Source organism: Pristiophorus japonicus, chromosome 16, assembly GCF_044704955.1.
Source record: "Pristiophorus japonicus isolate sPriJap1 chromosome 16, sPriJap1.hap1, whole genome shotgun sequence".
Taxonomy (NCBI): Eukaryota; Metazoa; Chordata; class Chondrichthyes; family Pristiophoridae; genus Pristiophorus; species Pristiophorus japonicus.
Window position 1 is genome coordinate 103,983,720 of NC_091992.1, and position 23,605 is coordinate 104,007,324.

A 23,605-nucleotide genomic window follows, 5' to 3' on the forward strand; every position below is an offset into this window, starting at 1 on the left:
GTGTTCTCTCTACCTTCATTAACAATCAGGGGGTCGGAATTCAGGTGCACCAGAAAGCTGGCACACCTATGAGTTTTGGAGTGGTATATACCGCAGGAACTCCTGGTATGGTAAGTAGATCCATTTTCAGGACTTTGAGGTCCTACAGGAAATGGAACATAATGGGGGCGGGCCTTAGATTCAAAGCCAGGCTGACTGGCTGAAAACGGGTTAGTTGGGCCTCCGCCGCTGTCAATCAGCAGTGGTGTCGTGGTGACGTCCCAGCGCGTGGGCGTCACCATGCTCTCTCCCCTCCATTAAAGGGGAGAGAATCTATCATTTTTTAACTTTGGCCACTGGGCCACCAGAGGTTTTCGGCCGGGCCAGTGGCCTGGTACCCAAGAGGGGTGCCAGACTGCCCATTGGCAGCCCGGCTGAACCTGCGGGCAAAAATTTCTCCATTACGGCCACGGCAGTGGGCCCTCTCATTTAAGGGTGGCCTTGCAGCCGGGCCGCACTCAGTGTGGAGATGGTGCACCGGCAGAAAAACCTGTCGGGGGCACCGCGCGGCGGGTGATCGACAGATGGAGCTGAAAATCGCTGGTAATTATTTTTTTATTGCTCAACATTGGTGGTGCAATTACTTGGGCGGAATGGGGACCAGGCCGAAAAATCCCCGACTTGAATTTAGGTCAGGTCAGCCTGTTGACCCCAAAGCGGCCATTCGATTTTTAGGAATGGTCGCCGCAAACATGCATTAATTGGTCTCTTTGAGACCCTGAATTTTGGCCCCCAGGACTCCTTTTGAGTAAGCATGAAGTGAAAATTAATTGGAAGATTATGAAGAAAGGTTTGGAAAAGCAGTGAGGTCAACATGTTCCCTCATTGCAGAACGGCAGATAATATTTGATGTGATGAGGCCACACCTGGAGTACTGCATTCAGTTTTGGTCTCCGGAAGGATATACTTGCATTACTATTCAGAGAAAGTTCACTCGGTCGATTCCGGAGTCTTCAAGGTGAATATTAATGTTGTTTGTAAAATGAACAGATTTCAGATGCAGCAATTTGTTTATTGATTTTGATCATGAAATAATGTAATTACTATGGTAAGATGTATTCAGTAAGTGCTGTAATAACAGTAAGCTCCATTTTCCCTGCTAGTCAATTTGTGAACGTATTTCACAAATCATAGAATCGTAGAGATTTGCAGCACAGAAGGAGGCCATTTGGCCCATCATGTCCATGCCGGTATTGGGCAGCAATGACTTTACTGGAGCCATTCGCTTTTACACCAGCTCAGATACCAGCACATAAAGAATTGAGACAATTTCGTTATTTGCTGATAAATAGCATATTACGAGTATTGACTCTGTTCACGGCTTGTAGTGATAAACAACTGCCCCGAAGGCTTGCAGTTGTGATTAAGAATGTGTATTTGAATGCTTGGAGCCAAAGGATTATATTGTACACTCGAGGTCATTTCTGTAACTTGAGGACACTAAATTAATGCTGTTGTTTTAGTGTATCTTTGGATTAAATAAACCCAGTGGAAGATATTCACCCACTATGGTGATCAGTGAAGCAAACTGAAGTCTGAATTGTGATATCAGCAGGCTGCTATTGCCCACTGGATATCCATTTAAGATAACTGACAATTTTGTAATGTATGCAATGTTAATGGTAATGCTAAATAAAATTAGTTTATGATTTCTTGAGCTCTATATAAATCAGGTAGTCAGCAATCTGCAATGCTAATCAGATAAATATTATGTAGCGTTATTTTGACATTGCATAAGTCTGTTTGGTTGCTGCTTTTGTTAATTTGAGGATTGTATTTCATTTCTATGCAGTGGAAATCTCTTAATGCGATCGCTCCTGTGTTGAGCAAGGTGGTTCCTATATCCAGTCTCTTCTACTAAATAAACATGGTACAGCACCTAGGAAACAAATCGGTAACTGAACAAATAATTCCTTTAAATGGACATCCTCATTAACAGGACCTCCATTAAATTGTATGTACCTGTAATTAAGAACATAAAAGGCTATATAGAAGCTATTGAAACTCATCCCTCCACTCCATTAACTCAATATGATATCTAATTTATTTGGAATAATCCAAATGTTTTGTCTTCTATTATCTCCGTTGATAGATTATTTTAAAAGTTTATCAAGTTTGTCTTGATATGTGTATTCCAAGTTTACTTTTCACTAATTTCCTCTTGCATTCTCTGGACGCACTTTCTTATACTGATTTGTGTGAATAAATAAGTATAGTGAAGTATGATGTAAAGTGTAGGTACCGGATTGAAAAGAAAAAAATGTTTTAATCCACTGCATTAATCAATTTTTATATTAATTTAGCCAGAGAAACCAGAGGCTCATGTGCTGTCAGCTGACAGATCGTAGCAGATTTGAAGTTTAGATTTGTATGTGGTAAACCATTTACAGCCAGTAACTGAAAGACTCAGCAGATTTTTCCATCAAGCAGTTTGATTAAACTCTGACATATATCAAGTCCAAACTGATGTATTTTCAATCTGCAATACTATATTCTATTAATTCTACAAGCATGCATCAACATGTTGTACAACTGAAATATATGCCAGTAATGCTTGCACAATATCGATGAGATTGTTCAAATTGTTCAACTTTATATCTACACCTGTACAATTAAAACATGCTGTGCAAAGTATGCTAAAGTCCAAGTGATTATGATTTTTTATTTTATTTCTGAACCTAAATAACACTTTGAGTGAGCACCAATACAAAAAAGAACGTACCCTTAGTTTCAAATATCCTCAGTTCTACCAGATTCTGAGGCTTGAATGTTGTTGCCACAGGAATGGAATAGAACATTATAGTTCACATATTCTCTTATTTCTCAGAAAGCAGAGCTTAAATAATCAAAGTAAAGAAAGAAGAATTTGCATTTATATAGCGCCTTTCATGACCATCGGATGTCTCAAAGCACTTTACAGCCAATTAAGTACTTTTGGAGTGTAGTCACTGCTGTAAAGTGGGAAACGCGGCAACCAATTTGTGCACAGCAAATTTCCACAAACAGCAATGTGATAATGACCAGATAAACTGTTTTTGTTATGTTGATTGAAGGGTAAATATTGGCTAAACACTGTGGATAATCCCCTGCTCTTCTTTAAAATAGTGCCATGAGATTTTTTAACGTCCACCTGAGAGAGCAGATGGGGCTTCAGTTTAACATCTCATCCGAAAGACGGCAGCTCCAACAGTGCAGCGCTCCCTCAGCACTGCACTGGAGTGTCAGCCTAGATTTATGTGCTTAAGTCCCAGGAGTGGGACTTGAACCCACAAGCTTCTGACTCAGAGGCGAGTGTGTGAGCCACTGAGCCACTGACTGACACTATAGTAACATGTAGTGTTACCCTAGCCTCTGGCACATGCATGTGCATACTTAGAAAAAACATTCAGAACTTTAACGTGATTTTTTTTGTTAGCTTAGTTATAGGTTATAAAATCAGAAAATCATACAGCACACAGCAAGGCCATTCAGCCCATTGTGCCTGTGCCGGCTCTCTGAAAGAGCTGTCAATTAGACCCACTCCCCTGCTCTTTCCCCATAGCCCTGCAAACTTTTACATGTTGAGTATATATTCAATTCCCTTTTGAAAGTTAGCACTGAATCTGCTTCCACCACCCTTTCAGGCAGTGCATTCCAGATCATAAACACTCACTGTGTAAAAGCATTTCTCCTCCTCTTCCCTGACTTTTTTGCCAATTATTTTAAACTTGTGTCTTCTGGTTACCGACCCTCATGCCAGTGTAAACAGTTTCAAAAGTAACACAAAATGGATCATTTTTAAACTTTCTTCCTTTTGTTAAGGGATTTGTGCATATTTTTTGAGGATAGCTTTTTCTTAAATCACATTTTCCAGCATGGCCGTACCAAAAACTGCTGTATACCATGTTCATTGCTTTTACTGCCTAATTTAATCACTGTAATGTGATCTTTCTTGCATTAAAAGGAATTGGATTGGAGTCACGCGTGCTGAGGAAAATGACAGATATGCTGGAAATAATCGTGAAGCGGATGGAGCCACTGGCTAAACTGGAAAATGTGAGCGACTTCAAAAAGTTGGAGGAACTCAGCTCTGCTTTAAATCAGTAAGTGCCAACATGAAAGGAATCATTTTAATAGCTTGTAGACTTTGATAAGTCTATTGCCTAACTGCCTAGGTGCTACATGCTAACTAGCAATCTTAAAACCTGCATACCAGCTTGCTGCTCAAAGAGTATTGGCTTATGAAGAAATATTGCAATTTTTATGAATCAATCCTTTAAGAATGCACAAATACATCTACTGTATCCAAATTAACTGTAACTTAGCATTGTTAGTTTCTATTCTACAGAAAGGTCCACAGAAATATTTAGCCTTTGGTTGATATAACATATACAAGAAAATATCATGTTTTATTAAAATTCGAGATCCCTCTAAACTGAACATTCCTATGTCCAAAAGTGCAGAAACTTTACATTTAATTTCACTTCTCTACCATACCTTGCCCTTATCCAGCAGCTCTTCTGATTTATGGATAATGAAGAATAAAGATTGTGTGTACTTCTTATTTGTGTAGTCTACTTACTGTCTACTGAGCTTTTTCAAAGTAAACTTTGTCGAGAATTTAATATTGGCTTGGCTTAATTGTTGACATGTTTGTCTCTGAATTAGAAAGTTGTGAGTTCATATCTGGCCACCCCATCGCACTTGAGCACCTCACCTAAATTGATACTGTGGTGCAGTACTGAAGGAGTGCTGCATTGTCTAACTCGCTGTCATTCAGATGAGATGTTAAAGTGAGGCTCTGATGACCTTTTCACATAGACATTAAAGATCCCAGGGCACTATTTGAAGAACAGCGGGGAGTTCTCCTCATATCCTGGCTTAACATTCATCATCCAACCGGCACTACCAAAACAAATGAACTTGTTATACATCTCATTGCTGGTTCTAGGATCTTGCTGTGTGCAAAATAGTAGTCGTATTTGCCGACATAACAGGGACTAAATTCAAACGTAATTTGTATGAAGTACTTTAATATCTTCCTTCCTGCCTTCTTTTCTTCCTTTACAGAAATGTTTGGGGCTACTTAGATGGTTTGTATGTGCACTTATAGGGCCCAAGATTCCACATGATTCGCGCCTGATTTTTAGGAGCAACTGGTGGAGAACGGACTATTTTAGAAATCGCAATTCTCCACATTTTTTTTTCTGCAGTTCTAGTCAGGTAGAACAGTTCTAGTTTAGAACAGAATTTTTTCTTCAAAAGGGGGCGTGTCCGGCCACTGACGCCTGATTTGAAAGTTTCCACAGTGAAAATGTACTCCAAACTAAAGTAGAATGGAGCCAGTGAAGATTTTTGCAGAACTGAAAAAACCTGTTCTACACATTAAAAAATCAGGCGCAGGTTACAAATTAGGCGTCCAGAACGAGGTGGGGGGGGGAAGGGAACTCATTAAATTCGACAATAAATCCTTATTTATACTTCTACAAATATTATACAAATAAATCCAACCTGAATAAACATTTATAAGCCAAGAAAAGATTAAATAAACCATCTTCCTACCTGTGTGAAAGTGCTTCAGCCAGGGAGAATTCTGCAGCCGTTCGTGCCGCTGAGCGGGAGGGGGGGAGGGAGAGAGAGAGAGAGAGAGTGAGGGGGGGGGGGGAAAGAGAGAGAGGGGGGAGAGGGGGGGAGAGAGAGAGAGAGAGAGGGGGAGGGAGGGAGAGAGAGAGAGAGAGAGAGAGGGGGGGAGGGAGGGAGAGAGAGGGGGAGGGAGGGAGAGAGAGAGAGAGAGAGAGGGGGAGGGAGGGAGAGAGAGAGAGAGGGGGAGGGAGGGAGAGAGAGAGAGGGGGAGGGAGGGAGGGAGAGAGAGAGAGGGGAGGGAGAGAGAGAGAGCGGTGGGGGGCGGGTCGGGTCGGGGAACAGGAGCGCGGGTCGGGCCGGGTCAGTCGGGGGGGGGGGGGGAGCGGGTCTCGGGGCGGGGGGGGAGCGGGTGTCGGGTCGGGGAGGGGGGGGAGCGGGTGTCGGGTCTCGGGTCGGGGCGGGGGGGGGGAGCGGGTGTCGGGTCGGAGTGGGGGCGGGTCGGGGGGGGGAGCGGGTGTCGGGTCGGGTCTGGTCGGCGGGGGGCGGGTGGGGGAGCGGGTGTCTGGTCGGCGGGGGGGGGGGAGCGGGTGTCGGGTCGGGGGGGGGGGAGCGGGTGTCGGGTCGGGGCGGGGGAGCGGGTGTCGGGTCTCGGGGCGGGGGGGGAGCGGGTCTCGGGTCTCGGGTCGGAGCGGGGACGGGTCGGGGGGGGAGGGGAGCGGGTGTCGGGTCGGGTCTGGTCGGCGGGGGGCGGGGGGGGGGCGGGTCTGGTCGGCGGGGGGGGGGAGCGAGTGTCGGGGGGGGGGAGCAGGAGCTGGCCGTGGGAGGAGCCTCATTCACGCAGCCCCAGTAAGGCCATTCAGCCAGGGCTAGGGGCTGCGTGCTTCGGGCCCCTCCCACACAGTTCGGCGCCTGGAGCTACTGCACTTGCGTGCCGACTGTAGCGCGCATGTGCAGAGGTCCCGGCGCTGTTTTCAGCGCCGGGACCTGGCTCCGCCCCCCCCCACAGCTCGTGCTGGCTGCACCGAGGGCCAGAGGACCTGTAAGTAGGTGGAGAATACCGAGGATTTTTTTAGGCGCCGTTTTAGGCGCGAAAAACGGGCGCCCAGCTCGGAGGGAACTTGTGGAAACTTGGGCCCATAGTATGGATCGAGATGAAATTTGGGACTGTGCACATGCCGTGAATTTACCTTTAAGCAACCTTACTGATTTTATGTAATGCATACCAGACAATTAGTGCTAGAATTTCGCTGACTTTGCGACCGGGTTTTCGCCGTGATTTGACCCTCCGCGGCGAAAATCCAGTCGGCGGGATCCTCGGGTACCTGTTTGTGGCAGCGCTTTCAAGTACCACAGGGAAGAGGTGTGCTGACGTGCAGATTGTGTTACCGTCGTACTTTCGACACTCTCCGCCACGCCCAGAGTACCGACAGATTGTCGGTGATTCCCTGCCAGCAGTGGTAAGTATGAAGATCTGCGAAAAAGTAAGTTAAAGTTTTTATTTTTAAATTCTTTTTCAGCGATTTAGTAGGTAAGGGTTTTGTGAATGTTTTTTGCAATTTTTTCCCCTCCCAAGGCCTCTCTCGCAGCGCTACTGGTCCCGGACTAAAGTTGCCGAAACTCACGGTTTGCGCCGTGAATCCGCATGCAACTCCAACTTTACCGATGCGTCGACATAAAATCTGCAAGTTAGTCCCAAAACCAGTAGCGCATCGAAAACGGTAATTTTGGCATAAAACTACCGTTTTTGCCGACAACCGAAAATCTAGCTCTTGTGCACTGTTTTTAATGTAGATAATGCAGTTCCATCTTAACAGTTGGGATGATCAATGCCTTAATTTTCAGCTCCTGCCATAAACTTTACTCTCTTGTCATGAACTGCATCCTCTTGCTGACAACTCGCTGAAGCAGGGGTTTCAAAACCTTAATTTGACCCAGAGCCCGAGTTTCAAATACCACATCCTATCCAGCAGCAAGACTACTTGCTCCCACCTCCACAACATCACTTCCCACCATTTATACCTTGCCACCACTGTTGACAAAACGCCAATCCATGTCATTCATGACTTTCTCCTGTGTTCATCTTGTTGTCCTCTACCCAACCGTAAAATTCCACTTGTCCAAAACCCTGTATCCTGTCTCGCATTATGTCTAATCTGTCCATCCCCCTGTCGTCACTGATCTGCACTGGTGCCCTGGCTCTAAATGCATTGAATTTGAGCTCCTGGTCCTCATATTGAAATCTCTGCACAGCCTCACCCACATTAGCTTTGCTAACCTTGCCTCCTTTCAGGCATCCTTTGGTCCTCCAACATTGACCTGTGTATTTTACCCAAACTTCATCATAAGCAGTCCCTCGGATACGAGAAAGACTTGCTTCCACTCTTAAAATGAGTCCTTAGGTGGCTGAACAGTCCAATACGAGAGCCACAGTCCCTGTCACAGGTGGAACAGATAGTGGAACAGGTTTGCCGCTCTTTCCGCTGCCAGACTTCACTCCACCATTGGAATTCTATTTCTAAATGCCTCCGTGTCTCTCTCCTTCTCCATCTTTTTGAACAAGCTTTCAGTCAACTCTTCCCCCGAGAATCCAGCCAGAGGAACAGCCTCTCAGCACCTACCCTGTCAATCCCCCTCAGAATCATGTGTGTTTCAATGAGATCGAGTCTGACTCTTCTAAACTCCAGAAAGTCTCTCCTCTGAGGACAGCCCTCTCATCCCAGGGATCAGTCTAAAATGCCATGTGGTATTTTTCTATGTTTGACTGAAATGGTATTATGATTGGCCCAGATTTTACGGTCAGCAGCAAATGATTGATTTTTGCCGTTCATTATGCTTACAGCTGCCCTTAGACATTCTGTGGGCTTTTTTGCGGCAACTTACTATCATTGGGCATTTGATCCAATCAGTGGCCCTCTACAGGGGATCTAGGACTTATGTGAGCAGCCCAATGCATGTCTCTTCAACCAATCAGATTGAAAAATCCGCACTGAGCCACGTAGAGTCTAAACCAGGAAGTGTACGTTAGACTATTTAATGCAAAATCATGCAGAGTGTGTGAAATAGAGGGAAAGAAAGGATATTAAGAGAGAAAGATAAAAGAGACAAAGAAAAAGTAATTTTATTTTAATTTTTAAACTTTAAAAATAAATCTCCAACAATAATTAAAATCTGAAGGAATGAGACTTCACACTTGTAAAAGTAAATTTTCAGTGCCAGAGAGGATGTTTGGCAGTAATTAGTCTTACCACGCTATTTGAAATTCACTTACACTTGAATGGACAAGTCCTAACTTTTTCTGGTGTGTTTAGTGGATAACTAGTAAGTACCGCATCTTCTTGCCCTTGCATGTATTTCAATGCTAAGCCTATCAGCGAGGTACCAGTGTAGGGAAGCTTGTGGAGCAGCAGGGCAAGTAGGAAGGTAACTTCCTGATTTCTGCATTTTACTGGGCACATACGGACGGCAGAAGTTGCTGTCCAATTTATTCTATAATAAAGGTGAGCACTGATAGCCTCACCATTATTCTTAATGTGAAATCCAGGCCATTATCTTCTGTATCCATGGGCTTAACGTGTGAACTAACTACATGTGCAGGAAGTGCATCTGCCTGCAGTACCTGACAGACCGCATTGCGGCACTGGAGCTGAGATGGATTTACTCTGGAGCATCCGCAATACTGAGGATGACATGAATAGCACGTTTAGTGAGTTGGCCGCACTGCAGGGAAAGGGTACACAGCCAGATACCAACAGGAAGAGCAGTGGAAGGAAGGTAGTCCCCTGTGGTCATCTCCCTGCAAAACAGATACATCGCTTTGGGTACTGTTGAGGAGGATGACTCATCAGGGGAGAGTAGCAGCAGCAAAGTTCATGGCACCATGGGTGGCTCTGCTGCACAGGAGGGCAGGAAAAGAGTGGGAGAGCTATAGTAGTAGGGGATGCTATTGTAAGGGGAATAGATAGACGTTTCTGCGGCCGCAATCGAGACTCCAGGATGGTATGTTGCCTCCCTGGTGCAAGGGTCAAGGATGTCATGGAGTGGGTGTAGGACATTTTGAAGGGGGAGGGTGAACAGCCAGTTGTCGTGGTGCATATAGATACCAACGATATAGGTAAAAAACAGGATGAGGTCCTACAAGCTCAATTTAGGGAGCTAGGAGTTAAATTAAAAAGTAGGACCTCAAAGGTAGTAATCTCAGGATTGCTACCAGTGCCACGTGCTAGTCAGAGTAGGAATCACAGGATAGCTCAGATGAATACATGGCTTGAGAAGTGGTGCAAAAGGGAGGGATTCAAATTCCTGGGACATTGGAACTGATTCTGGGGGAGGTGGGACTAGTACAAGCCGGATGGTCTGCACCTGGGCAGGACCAGAACCAATGTCCTAGGGGGAGTGTTTGCTCGTGCTGTTGGGGAGAGGTTAAACTAATATGGCAGGGGGATGGTAACCTATGCAGGGAGACAGAGGGAAGTAAAATGGGGGCAGAAGCAAAAGTTAGAAAGAAGAAAAGTAAAGTGGAGGGCAGAGAAACCCAAGGCAAAAATCAAAAAGGGCCACATTGCAGCAAAATTCTAAAAGGGCAACGTGTGTTAAAAAGACAAGCCTGAAGGCTCTGTTCCTCAATGCGAGGAGTATTCGTAATAAGGTGGACGAATTAACTGCACAAGCAGCAATTAATGAATATGATATAATTGGCATCACGGAGACATGGCTCCAGGGTGACCAAGGTTGGGAACTCAACATCCAGGGATATTCAACATTCAGGAAGGATAGACAAAAAGGAAAAGGAGGCTGGGTGGCGTTGTTGGTTAAAGAGGAAATTAACGCAATAGTAAGGAAGGACATTAGCTTGGATGATGTGGAATCTGTATGGGTGGAACTGCGGAATACCAAAGGGCAGAAAACGCTAGTGGGAGTTGTGTACAGACCACCAAACAGTAGTAGTGAGGTTGGGGACTGCATCAAACAAGAAATTAGAGATTTGTGCAATAAAGGTACAGCAGCTATCATGGGTGACTTTAATCTACATATACATTGGGCTAACCAAACTGGTAGCAATACGATGGAGAAGGATTTCCTGGAGTGTATTAGGGATGGTTTTCTGGACCAATATGTCGAGGAACCAACTAAAGGGCTGGCCATCCTAGACAGGGTGATGTATAATGAGAAAGGACTAATTAGCAATCTTGTTCTGAGAGGCTCCTTGGGAAAGAGTGACCATAATATGGTAGAATTCTTTATTAAGATGGAGAGTGATGCGGTTGATTCAGAGATAGGGTCCTGAACTTAAGGAAAATCTACTTCGATGGTATGAGACGTGAACTATAGATCGGTTAGCCTGCCATCAGTAATGAGGAAAATGTTGGAATCAATTATTAAAGATGAAATAACAGCGCATTTGGAGAGCAATGACAGGATCGGTCCAAGTCAGAATGGATTTATGAAAGGGAAATCACGCTTGACAAATCTTCTGGAATTTTTTGAGGATGTAACTAGCAGAGTGGACAAGGGAGAACCAGTGGATGTGGTGTATTTGGACTTTCAAAAGGCTTTTGACAAGGTCCCACACAAGAGATTGGTGTGCAAAATTAAAGCACATGGTATTAGGGGTAATGTACTGATGTGGATAGAGAACTGGTTGGCAGACAGGAAGCAGAGAGTCGGGATAAACGGGTCCTTTTCAGAATGGCAGGCCATGACTAGTGGGGTGCCGCAGGGCTCAGTGCTGGGATCCCAGCTCTTTACAATATACATTAATGATTTGGATGAAGGAATTGAGTGTAATATCTCCAAGTTTGCAGATTACACTAAACTGGATGGCCGTGTGAGCTGTGAGGAGGATGCTAAGAGGCTGCAGGGTGACTTGGACAGGTTAGGTGAGTGGGCAAATGCATGGCAGATGCAGTATAATGTGGATAAATGTGAGGTTATCCACTTTGGGGGCAGAAACACTAAGGCACAATATTATCTGAATGGTGGCAGATTAGGAAAAGGGGAGGTTGTACGAGACCTGGGTGTCATGGTACAACAGTCATTGAAAGTTGGTCTGCAGATACAGCAGGTGGTGAAGAAGGCAAATGGTATGTTGGCTTTCATAGCTAGGGGATTTGAGTATAGGAGCAGGGAGGTCTTACTGTAGTTGTACAGGGACTTGATGAGGCCTCACCTGGAATATTGTGTTCAGTTTTGGTCTCCTAATCTGAGGAAGGACGTTTTTGCTATTGAGGGAGTGCAGCGAAGGTTCATCAGACTGATTCCCGGCAGGACTGACATATGAGGAGAGACTGGATCGACTGGGTATTTATTCACTGGAGTTTAGAAGGATGAGAGGGGATCTCATAGAAACATATAAAATTCTGACGGGACTGGACAGGTTAGATGCGGGAAGAATGTTCCCGATATTGGAGAAGTCCAGAACCAGGCGATACAGTTAAGGATAAGGGGTAAGCCATTTAGAACTGAGATGAGGAGAAACTTCTTCACTCAGAAAGTTGTTAACCTGTGGAATTCCCTACCGCAGAGAGTTGTTGATGCCAGTTCGTTGGATATATTCAAGGAGGAGTTAGATATGGCTCTTGCGGCTAAAGGGATCAAGGGGTATGGAGAGAAAGCAGGAAAGGGGTACTGAGGTGAATGATCAGCCATGATCTTATTGAATGGTGGTGCAGGCTTGAAGGGCCGAATGGCCTACTCCTGCACCTATTTTCTATGTTTCTATATGCACAACAGGGCACTTTATACCAGTTGCAGCGACAATCAATCTACTTGGGCAAAACAAATAAATAATGTTTATATCGAGATGAGATGAATTACAATGCAGTGATCCATAAGAGAGAGATCTAATGACATCATAAACTTACAGTAAAGTGAGTAAATGCTTTATAATAATTACATGTTGTTTAAAATAGCGCTTGTTAAAAAAAACCTGTCTCTTTGATGCAGAAAAAAATTCCAGTATTCCTTGGGCAACAACTTATATTTAAACAGCACCTTTTAACATAGATTATCCCTGGGATGAAAGCCCTGGATTTATATCTATAAACCAGTTCTTTGGAACAGAATGGTGTTCATAAGGACTAATTCATAAACACACGATCAAAATCTTCACTTTTTACAAACCCAATGGGAACAGGTGGCCTGTTGGTGCCTGTTTTCAACCAGCTTTGTCCCATTATGTACTACTAAACCAAATAGAAATAATCAAGTTATGGCTATCTCTGGTAATCAGGATAGATTGTAAACCAATATGGGCGGTATATTGTGTTTAATCAGAGTTTAAGACAGAATATAACATACTAGTTATACAGCAAAAAAATATAACCGTGTCAAGTAGGTACCGATCCAATTGGATGGAGAGCTGGCGCACCTGAGCCGTTCTCTGGCTTGCGGACACTCTTCCTTTTATCTCGAGCCTCCTTCGGTGAGCATGGGATCACTCTCAAAGAGTGTTCAACCAGCCCAACTTCTGGTTCTTCCCGCCACCATCCGCGGGGACAAGTCCTGAGGAGGTTACTTTTATTCTCTTTTTAGGGTGGGCCAGAAATGGGATATTGACAAGACCTTTTGGCCAATAGAGGTTCCCCTAAAAGCTCAATACCCAATAGGGCTTTGAAATCCTTGTCTCGATTCTTGAATCAAAGCCCTCCCTAAAGATGTCTCATGATCTTGTTCACATGTCTTTCCTATTTATACTTTCTCAGGGCTACTTCATTGGAATTTGTGTCTTATCTCCCTGGCCCTGTACCCTTTCAACCATGAGGCTCAAACCAAAACTGTCTCACTTCAACCTGATCATTATCTCCTTTACAACCCAATAAACTGCTACATTCTGAGATTGTGTTTACCTTAAATTCCGAAATTCCTTCCATTCTAAGTCTTTCTATACTAATTAACTATTACTTATCTTCCGAAGCAGTTCTGTTAAGCTAATTTCAATTCCTACCTTAGCATTATAACTTGATTGTTTATGTATCTTTAATTTAACCAACTAAGCTCTATATTATTATTAACAAAGTTAAAGTCTTAACTTGAAAGCAACAGATAATTGTATATGGCTGTCATAGTGCAGAATGCTATAACATCAGCAGGGAACCAAAACATTAGCACTTCTAATCATCTATCTAGTCTGAGGAGACTTGTTGTCACCAGTTCTAACACAACCATATAAACACAGCATTATTCACGTCACGGTTTTGTTCACATAACCATATACATTTTGGACATCCCTGATTTCTAACAATGCTTTGCTAAAATAAAAGGACAAAACAGCAAATGCTGGAAATCTAAAATAGAAACAGAAAATGCTGCAAGTGTACAGCAGATCAGTATGTCTATTCAGAGTTAGCTGAGGTATTGGGTCAGAATTTGCAGTGGGTCATAACGGTGAACTAACAGCGTTCGCTGTTATTACCCTTTTGAAACTGACCGCAACTTCAGGATCCAGCGCATACGCATCCAAAAGCAAAAATCCTTAAGTTGCGGTCAGTCATTCATTGCTCCACTTCTGGCTGTGCTGTGAACACCTCCCCCCACCCCCCCCCCAATCACCCCTCCCCCCACCCCCCCCCCAATCACCCCTCCCCCCACCCCCCCCCCAATCACCCCTCCCCCCTCCCCCACCCCCAATCACCCCTCCCCCCACCCCCCCCCAATCACCCCTCCCCCCACCCCCCCCCCCAATCACCCCTCCCCCCACCCCCCCCCCAATCACCCCTCCCCCCACCCCCCCCCCCAATCACCCCTCCCCCCTCCCCCACCTTCCTGCCCCACACCTATACCAGAAATCAGTGGAATCTGTCAAATCAGAGAAACTGATGAAAACTTGGGCTTTGCTGTGGTAATATAAATGTTAAGCCTTTTTGGAATAGGTGTTACTGGGGTTTTAACAGCGTATTGACTGCTAAATAAACATTTTGGCCCAGAAAAATGAATTTTAATTTTGTGGAATGTCAAATTTCTCCAGTATGATAAAACTTACAATTTTTATGAAACTTTAAATATATATTTTGTAAAATATAATTTTTAAGTTTGTTCATATTTATTTCAGGTTTATCTTATCCCCGTGTAAGAGCCCCAGTCTTTGTTTTGCTTTCTGTAATTTAATTAATAAGTGGGCACACAAGCAGCTTTTCATTTCCTGTTTCCCTGTCTGTGAGAATTCTGCATTGTGATTGGCTGCTTGGACAGCTTGTTGAAGTCACAGCAGAGCACTCCAGGGGTTCCCCATTACGTGACACTGAAAGCACGTGCGCGTCTCAAAAGGCAAACTTCTCGCCACAGAGGTCGCAAGATCTTTTTGGGCAGCTTTCTTCGGGGCCAGCTGCGAGTGCCTTTGCCTCGCCACTGAATGCAAGTTCCAGGCCATTACAAGAAATCAGAATGTTAGTAACTATTTCTAGTATGTTAATTATTACAATGTACTTTCTTCTGCTCAAAGACATATTTTGGTCACCTTACTTAAGGAAGGATATACTAGCTTTGGAGGGGGTACAGAGACGATTCACTAGGCTGATTCCGGAGATGAGAGGGTTACCTTATGATGATAGATTGAGTAGACTGGGTCTTTACTCGTTGGAGTTCAGAAGAATGAGGGGTGATCTTATAGAAACATTTAAAATAATGAAAGGGATAGACAAGATAGAGGCAGAGAGGTTGTTTCCACTGGTCGGGGAGACTAGAACTAGGGGGTACAGCTTCAAAATACGGGGGAGCCAATTTAAAACCGAGTTGAGAAGGAATTTCTTCTTCCAGAGGGTTGTGAATCTGTGGAATTCTCTGCCCAAGGAAGCAGTTGAGGCTAGCTCATTGAATGTATTCAAATCACAGATAGATAGATTTTTAACCAATAAGGGAATTAAGGGTTATGGGAAGCAGGCGGGTAAGTGGAGCTGATCTTGTTGAATGGCGGAGCAGGCTCGAGGGGCTAGATGGCCTACTGCTGTTCCTAATTCTTATGTTCTTATGTTCTTATGTCCAATAACTTGGCAAATTGCCCAGTAGTTATCAGTGTACGTGTATCCCCACAGTAATCTGTCCATAGCACCAGCCATAACTATTCCTGATCACTGAGCTCACACCAGATTTCCTAAGACATCGTAATACTTTACTTTCTGTCATAGGCTGCACTCAATTTAGCTTTTGTAGTGCGTCTTATCTTTCTGTCTATCACAGCCTATATAATTTTAAACTCTGCATGAATGTTTCTAATCCCATAGGCATAAACTGCAGTACATCAGAGCAAGGTGTTTGATCATAAGGTCACCCTGTTACCAATTTTACATTTATACGTTCTCTGAATAATCAGAGGCTGTTGGCATGTCATTCTAAAAATGTTTCTGCAATGGGCCTTGCCTGCAGATGAGATTTCATCCTTCAGTGGTTTGCTTTTGTGCAAGGTCAGTAGTCTGTGTGCATGTATTATAATCAAATTATGCAGTTCTGAGGCCCAACCACTTGCAAGGGTTAGACTCAAATAAGCTCAAGTTTTTCAGGAGCTTTTTATTTTTGAGGTTTTGAGTTACAAAGTACTGTCATCCCTGACATTGGAATTCTTTATGTATTTTGAAAAGACGTCCTTCTTGTCAAAGTACATCATCATAGACAGTCCCTTGAAGTGAGGATGACTTGCTTCCACGCCAAAAAGGGATGAGTTCACAGGTGTTTCAATGAAGGACCTAATATTTCAGATTCTGAACTACATCGTGAAGGGTGGAAGATGCCTGTGCTTAGATTTTTTTAACGTGTGGTGGCCGTTGCACACCAGCCACCACACGGGCTTGACAGAGCTAGATCTTGGTCCAGTGGTAAGGATTTTCCAAGACTAACTGGAGACCAGCTCTGCTGCACAGACCAAGCGCGCACACGTATTGCAGTGTGGGCTGGCCCGTGCTGCCCCTGGGCCCTTGCCTCTTCTGGGCCCCAGATTCACGCCTCTCCTGGACCCCGGTCACTTCCCTCTATGGACTCTTGCCATTCCTTCGCCCCTCCTGCTGTGCCTGCCCGCACTGCAATCAGCGACCTGGCTTCGTAGCCGTCGCCCTCCTGCAGCAGCACGCGCTGCTCCTTGTAGTGGTATGCCGCCGCACGCTGCTCCCTCCAATGGCCCCGGCCTGCTGATGGTCTGGCCCGGAAATTAGCGCAGTCCCAGCCTGCAAGACCATCAGCAGGCCGGGGCCATTGGAGGGAGCAGCGTGCAGCGGCCCGGCCTGGAAATCAGCACGGTCCCGGCCTGCAAAGTAGATCACAGTAAAGGAACAAAAACTCAAAATAAAAATAAACTATAAAAAAGATGTCATAAAAACATAGAAACATAGAAAATAGGTGCAGGAGTAGGCCATTCGGCTCTTCGAGCCTGCACCACCATTCAATAAGATCATGCCTGATCATTCCCTCAGTACCCCATTCCCGCTTTCTCTCCATACCCCTTGATCCCCTTAGCCGTAAGGGCCATATCTAACTCCCTCTTGACTATATCCAATGAACTAACTTCAACAACTCTCTGCGACAGGGAATTCCACAGGTTAACAACTCTCTGAGTGAAGAAGTTTCTCCTCATTTCAGTCCTAAATGGTCTACCCCTTATCCTAAAACTGTGTCCCCTGATTCTGGACTTCCCCAAATATCGGGAACATTCTATCCGCATCTAACCTGTCTCGTCCAGTCAGAATCTTATATGTTTATATGAGATCCCTTTCATCTTTCTAAATTCCAATGTATAAAGGCCCAGTTGATCCAGTCTCTTCTCATATGTCAGTCCAGCCATCCCAGGAATCAATCTGGTGAACCTTCGCTGCATTCCCTCAATGGCAAGAATGTCCTTCCTCAGATTAGGAGACCAAAACTGAACACAATATTCCAGGTGAGGCCTCACCAAGGCCCTGTACAATTGCAGTAAGACCTCCCTGCTCCTATACTCAAATCCCCTAGCTATGAAGGCCAACATGCCATTTGCCGCCTTCACCTCCTGCTGTACCTATATGCCAACTTTCAATGACTGATGAACCATGACACCCAGGTCTTGTAGCACCTCCCCTTTTCCTAATCTGCCACCATTCAGATAATATTCTGTCTTCGCATTTTTGCCCCCAAAGTGGATAACGTCATATTTATCCACATTATACTGCATCTACCATGCATTTGCCCACTCACTTTGATAGGTCCTTACTATACAGTATAAATGCACACGAGGCCCATGCTTGAGAGAGGGTCAGTCTGTGACCTGTCCTTTATTCCTTAGCACTCAAGTGATGAAGGTGGGTGGAGCTTCCCCTTTTGTATCTGAAGGTCCAGGTTAGGAGTGTCTCCCACCTAGTGATCACTGTTCTCACAGTGTACAACTTAGGTCAGATTATACATGGGTTACAATGCTGGTTGAATACATGACACACCTAACCTGTCCAAGTCACCCTGTGGTCTCTTAGCACACCCCCACAGCTCACCCAGGTTAGTGTCATCTGCAAACTTGGAGAATTCCTTCATCTAAATCATTGATGTATATTGTAAAAAGCTGGGGTCCCAGCACTGAGCCCTGCAGCACTCCATTAGTCACTGCCTGCCATTCTGAAAAGGACCAGTTTATCCCGACTCTCTGCTTCCTGTCTGCCAACCAGTTTTCGATCCACGTCAGTATATTACCCCCAATACCATGTGCTTTGATTTTGCAAACCAATCTCTTGTGTGGGACCTTGTCAAAAGCCTTTTGAAAGTCCAAATACACCACATCCACTGGTTCTCCCTTGTCCCACTCTACTCGCTACATCCTCAAAAAATTCCAGCAGATTTGTCAAGCATGATTTCCCCTTCCTAAATCCATGCTGACTTGGACCGATCCTGTCACTGCTTCCCAAATGCGCTGTTATTTCATCCTTAATAATTGATTCCAACATTTTCCCCACCACTGATTCAGGCTAACCTGTCTATAATTACCCACTTTCTCTCTCTCTCCCTTTTTAAAAAGTGGTGTTACATTAGCTACCCTCCAATCCATAAGAACTGATCCAGAGTTGATAGACTGTTGGAAAATGATCACCAATGCATCCATTATTTCTAGGGCCTCTTCCTTAAGTACTCTGAGATGCAGACTATCAAGCCCCGGGGATTTATCGGCCTTCAATCCCATCAATTTCCCTAACACAATTTCCTGGCTAATAAGGATATCCTTCAGTTCCTCCTTCTCACTAGACCCTCGGTCCCCTAGTACTTCCAGAAGGTTATTTGTGTCTTCCTTCGTGAAGACAGAACCAAAGTATTTGTCAACAACAGGATAACAACTTTCAACATCAATTCTGCTTGTAAACAAAAAAAGAATGGTCCATATCGTTTTGCTTTTGTATATTTATTATATTAAGGGGTAGCATAGTGGTTATGTTACTGGACTAGTAATCCAGAGGCCTGGACTAATGATTCATTGACATGAGTTCAAATCCTATCCTGACACCTGGGGAATTTAACTTCAAATAATTAAATAAATCTGGAATTTAAAGCTAGTATCAGTATTACTAATGGTGACCATGAAACTACCGGATTGTCGTAAAAACCCATCTGGTTCACTCATGTCCTTTAGGAAAGGGAATCTGCCATCCTTACCTGGTCTGGCCTATATGTGCCTCCAGACCTACAGCAATGTGGTTGACTGCCCTCTGAAATGGCCTAGCAAGCCACTCAGTTATATTCAAGAAGGTGGCTCAACATCATCTTCTGGAGGGCAATTAGGGATTGAGTGGGAACCTGTTTCCGCTAATAACACATGGCTGATGAAGGTGGTGTGTTGACCAGCAATACAATATTCATCGAGGCATAAGAAAGCACGGGCCTTACACTAAACATCTGCAAGACAAAGTACTGCCCCCCAGTCATCAAGATCCACGCACGGCCCTGGACAACGTGGATCACTTTCCATACCTCGGGAGCCTATTATCAGTAAGGGCAGACATCGACGACGAAGTTCAACACCGCCTCCAGTGCACCAGCGCAGCCTTCGGCCACCTGAGGAAGATTGGGCCCTCAAATCTGGCACCAAGCTCATGGTCTACAGGGCTGTAGTGATATCTGCCCTCCTAAATGACTGAGACATGGACCATATACAGTAGACACCTCAAATCGCTGGAGAAATACCACCAACGATGTCTCTGCAAGATCCTGCAAATCCCCTGGGAGGACAAGCTCAACAACATCAGTGTTCCCCATCAGGCCAACATCCGCAGCATCGAAGCACTGACCACATTCGACCAGTTCCGTTGGGCAGGCCACATTGTTTGCATGCCCGGCACAAGACTCCCAAAGTAAGCGTTCTGCTTGGAACTGCTACACGGCAAGCGAGCCCCAGGTGGGGAGAGGAAACATTTCTACGACAGTCTCAAAGCCTCCTTGATTAAGTGCAACAACCCCACTGACATCTGGGAGTCCCTGGCCAAACACCATCCTAAGTGGAGGAAGTGAATCCGGGAGGACGCTGAGCACCTTGAGTCTCGTCGCCAAGAGCATGCAGAAAGCAAGCGTAGACAGCAGAAGGAGCGTACGGCAAACCAGACTCCCCCCTCCCTCCCCTTTCCTCCAATGACTGTCTATCTGTGACAGAGACTGTAGTTCCCGTATTGGACTGTTCAGTCACCTGAGAACTCACTTTTGGTGGAAGCAAGTCTTTCTCGATTTTGAGAGACTGCCTATGAATATGTACATATATCGGAGTTAATTTGAACAGAAGCATGTCCTGTGTCCTTTATTCATTATACTGATCATATTATTGAATGACTGTGCATGTAAATAGTACATAATGTTCTTATCAGGAGGTGATGGTGTGTGGAATAAAAACTGTTTGTACATTTTATGCCCACCATCCATTATCAACAGTACTTAGTCAGCAGTACAGCTGGAAGATCCAGTTTGAAATTTCCTAAACATTTACAAACATTCTCAGAGGCAACAATGGAGAAGGAAATAAGATAGTTCAGAGAGTAAGAAAGATAGGATAAAATATTGGATTATGAGAGAGAAAAGAAAGAAACAGAACTGAAAAGTAAGAAAAACATTTTTAATTAAAAAAAAAAACCTCTCGGAACAATTTACAACCTGCAGAAGTGAGACTCTACAGTTTAAATGTTTTCCCTTTCTGAGCTTTTATGGAATCATAGAATCATAGAAATGTTCAGCACAGAAGAAGGCCATTCAGCCCATCGTGTCCGTGCTGGCCGGAAAAGAGCTATCCAGCCTAATCCCACTTTCCATCTCTTGGTCCATAGCCTTGTAGGTTACGGCACTTCAAGTGCATATCCATTTCGAGGTTGAGTTGCATGACAGGACCATAAATCTCGTCATTAGCAGTGTCCTTACAACATGAAATACCGGCCCTAACTTTCTGCGGCGAGATTCATTCGTATTTACGGTGTGAATCCGTCAATCTTTTGGCGCTCACGGGGGGAGATTGATGGTGAGCTCCGGATTTTGAGAGGCTAATGGCGGAATGGTGCAAATCGTCCAGCAGTTTGTGGTGATTCACAACTCACGGTGTATCTCTTCCAGGCCACAAACGGTTGGGTTTTATTACACACTAATAATGGTGGGTGCTGTTATTTTTCCCGGTAATTTCTGGGCTATTATTTCAAATTTTAAGTCCTCTTTTCTTTACTCATATTTTCTGATTGATAAATGTAAATGGAGGCACTTTGATAAGAAGGCTGTCATGTCAAAATGCATAAAGAATTCCAATCTGAGGGATGACAGTGGAGTGAACTGGAACTTTTCCACTTCACAGCCAAATATCAAACTAACAGTGATAGACCAGGTATCCCTCTGGAAATGTCAGCACTAATGGTAACTGTCGCTCACAGTACTGTGTTAACCTGCCACCTTGGAGAGAGTGATTCGCACAGCACGTCAGGCCATTTTCATTTTTCATACTCTAAGTTCTGGGTTTGTCATACCCAGATTTCCCTGCTCCGACCTGTGTGAGAACACCACCGCAGGTCGGGGCTCTAAATAGAGCTGGAGCGCCAGGCCCTGGAACATTGTGGGCAAAGGGGTGGCGAATGAGGCTACGGGGCCCAGAAGAGCCGAGGGCCCAGAGGCAGCATGGGCCTGCCCACACTGCGATGTGTGTGCGCACTAGGTCCATGCAGCAGAGCAGGTCTACAGTCGTCCTGGTTAAACCCTTGCTACTGGATAAAGGCCTAGCTCTGTCAAGCCCGTGTGGTGGCTGATATGCAACGGTCACCACACGTTAACAAAAAGCCACGCACAGGCATCTTCCACCCCCTCAAGTGGAGTTCAGGACTGCAACATTGGGTCCTTCATTGAAACATCTGTGAACTCTTGTGGAAACAAGTCATCCTCGTTTGAGGGACCGCCTATGATAATGATCCAGATTTCCTCATTCCGTAGTAAATTCAGGCAACTTTTATAAAACCAAAAGGCTTGTGGATGCTGGAAAGTTGAACTATAAACAAAAAATGCTGGAAATACTCAACAGGCCAGACAGCATCTATGGAGAGAGCAGCAAAATTAACGTTTCAGGTCGGTGTAACGTTAACTTTATTTCTCTCTCCACAGATGCTGCCTGACCTGCTGAGTATTTCCAGTATTTTCTGTTTAATTTCAGGGTACTTTTATGTCGGGTATGTATGTGCAGCCGTTTATTGTTGTTAAATTACCAGAACTCTGTCCAAATTTCTAGATTAATACAAATGCAGCACTGTTTTATGTGATGGTATCATGAACCATTTTTGTATTGTACTGTATCATGTTGCAGAATCCTGCATCCATTCTCATTTATGCAAGATTCAGAACCTAGTTACAACCTAAGTAATAGTCACCTAGAAACAGGGCACCACAAGATTGGGTAATTATCATCAATGTAGTTGCTGATTTCTCTGAACTTCAAACTCAATTTAATTAACAACAGATAGATCTTCCTTTCAAGTAGAAGATAATTTGTAAGTTTGAAGCTCTCTGGTTTGTCAATTCTTTGAGTTATGGATCTTTGAGGTATGGATTAAATGTCTCATTTACTTTCCTCCCACTCCTGTCATTCTCCCTCTCAAAGTACACTCAGAATGACAGCAAAATGGGCATTATCCATCATTTTCTGCTGAGGCCTTCAAATACTGCTGATAGGCTAATAGTGCTTGCAACTCCTGTATTACATCTCATCGGTCTGCCAAAAGTTTAAATTAGCTTAAAATTGAAGGTATATGAAGAGCACTGCAAGCACAGATCATTGTTAGAGAAGAGGGAAAACCATTTCTGACAGTCTGTCTACATCTTTAATCATAAACCAACAGCTCATAAAAGTTCAATTAAAAAGCAATAGAACTATATTCAGGTTGCAATAAAATAAATCTTCCTTTAAATGCTGTTTTGAACTCCAAATCTTAAAAGAAGCAATTTACTTCAAGAAGCATATGGAAACCATTACTTATCTGTAATATTTTATTTCTTTGCACTCTTTTAACTGCACACGGTTTAAATTCTTTAAAAAAAAATTACTTTTGAAACCTTTTAAAATATAAACATTCTGATCCTAAACCTCTGTTAGCTAAAGGTTCTGTGACTACCTTTGATGTGTGAAGATGTGTCTGCAGTTATGTCTGTTTCCTTAGAGCCAAAGCAAAAATATGGTGATATTTTAAATTCTGATGTTTTTTCCCCATCACTTCCTACTGCCTCTGAAAGAATCTGTGAAATCATTCATTAGTTATTCAGCTTCTGCCATTTATTTAGCAAAAATGAATTAATTCTTCCCTTGCAGTAAGTTGAATAGTTGATTTCTGACTTTGAAAGAAAAGGAGCTATAACCTAGGAGACATCCTCGCAAGATTCGGTGAATATTGGGTTATTATTGTTTTTGTTGCTTTGTCATCAACAGAAGATGTATGCATAGACAATGGTCAGGATTGGCTGCTTCAAGAAGAAATAGCTTTTTAATAACAGTGTTTACATGCGGATTCAGCAGAACTCTGACCATTTTAATATTTAAAATATTTGCTTTTGTATTCTTTCCTTCCTGAGATAC

At 44.1% G+C, this 23,605-nt stretch overlaps 1 protein-coding gene across 1 annotated transcript in view; it reads left to right on the forward strand.

Annotated features, from left to right (window-relative positions):
- The window catches only part of LOC139227130 (alpha-1,6-mannosylglycoprotein 6-beta-N-acetylglucosaminyltransferase B-like), a 987,210-nt gene that overhangs the window by 144,207 nt on the left and 819,398 nt on the right, over positions 1-23,605 (forward strand). The window contains exon 3 of the mRNA XM_070858195.1: positions 3,983-4,121. Within this exon, the coding sequence (XP_070714296.1) occupies positions 3,983-4,121 (139 nt within the window). The remainder of the gene's footprint in view (positions 1-3,982; positions 4,122-23,605) is intronic.